Below are 4,092 nucleotides of genomic sequence, written 5' to 3'. Positions count from 1 at the left end.
AGCGCCAGAGATTGCCATCTGCTGGAGATTTTAGGATTGAAAGCATGAGAAAGAATATTCATTCCAGCATGTGAGTCATGGTTTGGCTTATCCTGGATAATATTTCATCTGCACATGTTCCTCAGGCTGTTCTGGGGCCAGTTTAGTGAAGCAACCGCACAATCACAAGATCTTAAAACAGAAGTGATCGAACCTCAGCACTGATTGTGATGCTGTGCACTTAACCAGCAATATTTCTCTTTAATAGCAGTTTTTAAGGCATTCTGCTTATTTTATTAGGATTAATCAAGTACCATAGTATTCCCATATGGCAAAAATATATATTCTGGCCAAAATATATTTTAAATAAATGCTAAATATATGTTGTAAACAGTGAAGCTGAATGAAATAAATGTTTGAAATCGGAAATATATTTAGATTAAACTTTCATAAACCAAAATCTATTTCAAAATCAATTTGGGGGCAAGAAAACTAGATTTTGATTTAATAACATTTCATTTTTTACATAGGCCTCTTATGTATTGTCATTTTTTAGATCATTGTAAAGTAAGATTTTTATCCAAATGTGTTGTTTCACACATATAAACAACAAATATAGTTTTTCTTCAAATGTGACACGTGTGAATAATACACATTTTAATGCATTTAAAAAATATTTTACTTTTTAAAATATATATAAAAATATACAGAAAATGTTTTGTATATTCGGAAATATATTTAAAAAAGATGTTATAATATATATAATATCATGTAGATTTTAAATTACATAATTTTCTATGCCCTGTAGATATTAAAGCAGCATTTCCCAATAGGTTTGCACACATACAGTCTTTGGGAAAATGGTTACCGTTATTATTTTTTATTTTAGTAGCCTACGGGTTTCAGTGACCGCAGCCTCTAGCGGTGCGACACCGTTCGAAACACGGTGACGTAGGCGGGGTTTCTCGGTAGATCCGGTGTGGATCTGGACCGATCTGGACTGTGTGGCCAGCGAAAATAATACTATGGCGAAGGCTTGGCGCTCACGCAGCTTGGTAACCAACAAACTGTAATAAAAAAAGATAAAATTTAATTTAAAATTGTTTAAAAGCAATAATAAAAATATACAATAAAATAGCGCCATATACGTTAACGGCTGTTTAAATGCCTACTGGCCGAACGTCACATTGCTGCATTAATATTTATGAGCGTATCCTTCCAATGAAGTGGGCCGGGTCAAGCTGCGTCATTAATATTCATGAGCCAAGCCTTCAGGATTAACAACAGCTTCCAATCGGATAGGCCTGCGGGACGAACGTCACGTTCGGTCGTTAATATTCATAAGACAAGCTCTCGCTGTAGTAGGATCGACAAATTTGCTCCCGTTAACGGTCGATTCCGGTCCGCGTATTTTTACGTGGACTTCACGGCATTGCGTCACGTTGATGAATTTGTAGAGATGCTACCGAGAGGCGCATCTGTCCGCTTATGATAAACAAATCTGCGCCAGTCACTCAAATATGCGCAAGAATGACCGGTAACGGTTGGTTTAAAGACGCGGTATATTAAAGAAAACACCGAAGTGGATCACGTCAGGGTGTGTGTGTGTGTGTCGCTGGGCCCGCTGAGCCCATGGCGGGTCCCGCATTCACGGGAGCGCACGGGACCTGGATCACATCCCGGTTACGGGAGGACGCGTCATCTTCTTCATCGTTATCATCGTCATCGTCCGCAGAGAAACCGCGCAAACGGAGAGCCTTTAACCTGGTCAGACTGCGGCAGCCCACCGCCTCCGGTAACAACAACACGCCGTTTGTGATCTCCGGTCATATCAAGCACATCTGCAGTAACTGCAGCCGCGGGAATGACATCCGGGACGGTGAGTGATAACGGGCCCGACCGGACCGGACCGGTGCTGGAGAATAAACAAGTCATTTTTTTGGTCTTGTTTATTTTGGCCTATTTAATTTTTAAATAGTTAACACGACATCACAGTGTACATGTTACTGGTTTAAAAAAAAATAAATAAAAAAAAAATATATATATAATTGTTTACTTTTAAAAATATAACATTTCTATAAAATATTAATTTAAAAACTTTTTTTTTTTACTTACAATATTTCCAGTACTAGCAGGAAATTAATTAGCCATTCATGTACTTTTATGTTTGTAATTAATATTTAGGTTTTTAATTTTCATTTATTGCACTAGTCTGTTAACAAGCTACTGTAGATACTGTAATGTTGCCTTGGTGTCATATTCACTGTAAAAAAAAAAAAAATGTAAAAGTAAATTCCTGTTAAATCACCTGACCATATACAGTAAAAAAAAAAAAAACGTTTACTGTAAAATACTGTATGGGTTTTGGAAGTAAATAGTTATTATTTATGATATTCATTAAGGCAATGCATGTACTTTTACAATAAAATAATATGTTGAGTCATTAAAATATGAGTCTGATTAATTTACAATGAACAACAGGATGTGTTGCAAAAGGCAATGCATGTACTTTTACAATAAAATAATGTGTTGAGTCATTAAAATATGAGTCTGATTAATTTACAATGAACAACAGGATGTGTTGCATCATATTAAATAAATATTAATTTTATATATAAAAATAATGCAAAATATAAATTATAATGTAAATAATTTAGCTAAGAAATACATTAAAGAAGTTATATATAAATATATTAGATTTTTTATTTTAATTTATAATAAAATATTATTTATATACACACAGTTGAATTATTAGTTAAGTACAAACAGGTTTTGTTTAATTAATGTTTATTGCAATATTTATTTGCTGTGATTTGTAGAATTTTTGCTCGGTAGTATTCTTGATTTCTTATGTTATGTCATGAACCCTGGAATGTCAAGTGTGATCTAATATGTGGATAAGTTTTGGTAAATTCACATTTTAGTGTTTTGTTGTCTTATATTCATGCATTCTGCATCCCAGTTGTTCGTTTTACCCGATGTAAAAGTGAACGTTCAGCCTCCTTCAGCAGAAAAGCCCTTCTGGAAAAACAAGCTTCATTCTTTCCTTTACCTGCTGACCTGTTTTAATGCACCAGCCTATTTTTACACCACGGCCGCTGACATTCGGGTGGCGAATGGATCCAGAAAGCTTCCAGTTTTCCCAGAGGAGGCTTCCAGTGATTTCAGAGCAGCTGTTGTGCGGTTTAGATCAGACAGATACAGTTACAGTCATTAAATTTAGCGTTTTTTTAAAGATAAAGTTTTCTGGCATTCGCTTAACTAATATATGTTTCTAAACACAATGTTGAATGACTTTGTGTGTTGATTTACAGGAATAGTTCACCCAAAAATGAGCATTTGCTGAACATTTCCTCACCCTCAGAGCATCCAAGATGTAGATGAGTTTGTTTCTTCATCAGATTTGGAGAAATGTAGCATTGCATCACTTGTTCACTGGCAGTGAATGGGTGCCGTCAGAATGAGAGTCCAAACAGCTGATAAAAACATCACAATAATCCACAAGTAATCCACAGCACTCCAGTCCATCAGTTAACATCTGGAGAAGACAAAAGCTGAAACAAATCCATCATTAAGACGTTTTTAACTAAAATACGAGTCTATAATCCATAATAATAACGAAAAAGGTGCATCTGCTGTTGGCTGTTGTCTCTCACATCAAAATCCAGCCACATATGTGTTTAGAGCTGTTTAAACGCTGCTTGATCTGTGCAGATTTCTCTCCTGATTCAGACCAGACCACTTTTTCACTGGAGGAAGCGTTATTATGGATTATGGACTCATATTTTAGTTAAAAACGTCTTAATGCTGAATTTGTTTCAGCTTTTGTCTTCTCCAGATGTTAATTGATGGACTGGAGTGCTGTGGATTACTTGTGGATTATTGTGATGTTTTTATCAGACTCTCATTCTGACGGCACCCATTCACTTGCAGTGAACAAGTGATGCAATGCTACATTTCTCCAAATCTGATGAAGAAACAAACTCATCTACAACTTGGATGCTCTGAAGGTGAGTATATTTCAGCAAATTTTGGGGTGAATTATTCCTTTCATTTTCTTGCTCTCATTTTCAAGTAAAAAAAAAAAAAATCAATAAATGCAGAAATGCATTT

General features: G+C 35.4%; 1 protein-coding gene across 1 annotated transcript in view; it reads left to right on the top strand.

The window, feature by feature from the left end:
• The first annotated feature begins 1,359 nt into the window (after positions 1 to 1,359).
• Positions 1,360 to 4,092, top strand: part of LOC107655832 (phosphatase and actin regulator 1-like) — a 15,302-nt gene continuing 12,569 nt past the window's right edge. The window contains exon 1 of the mRNA XM_016443418.1: positions 1,360 to 1,858. Within this exon, the coding sequence (XP_016298904.1) occupies positions 1,612 to 1,858 (247 nt within the window). The 5' untranslated portion in view covers positions 1,360 to 1,611. The remainder of the gene's footprint in view (positions 1,859 to 4,092) is intronic.

Source organism: Sinocyclocheilus anshuiensis, unplaced genomic scaffold (genome assembly GCF_001515605.1).
Source record: "Sinocyclocheilus anshuiensis isolate Anshui unplaced genomic scaffold, SAMN03320099.WGS_v1.1 scaffold1603, whole genome shotgun sequence".
Classification (NCBI taxonomy): Eukaryota; Metazoa; Chordata; class Actinopteri; order Cypriniformes; family Cyprinidae; genus Sinocyclocheilus; species Sinocyclocheilus anshuiensis.
This window is presented reverse-complemented; position numbering and strand designations above follow the sequence as displayed.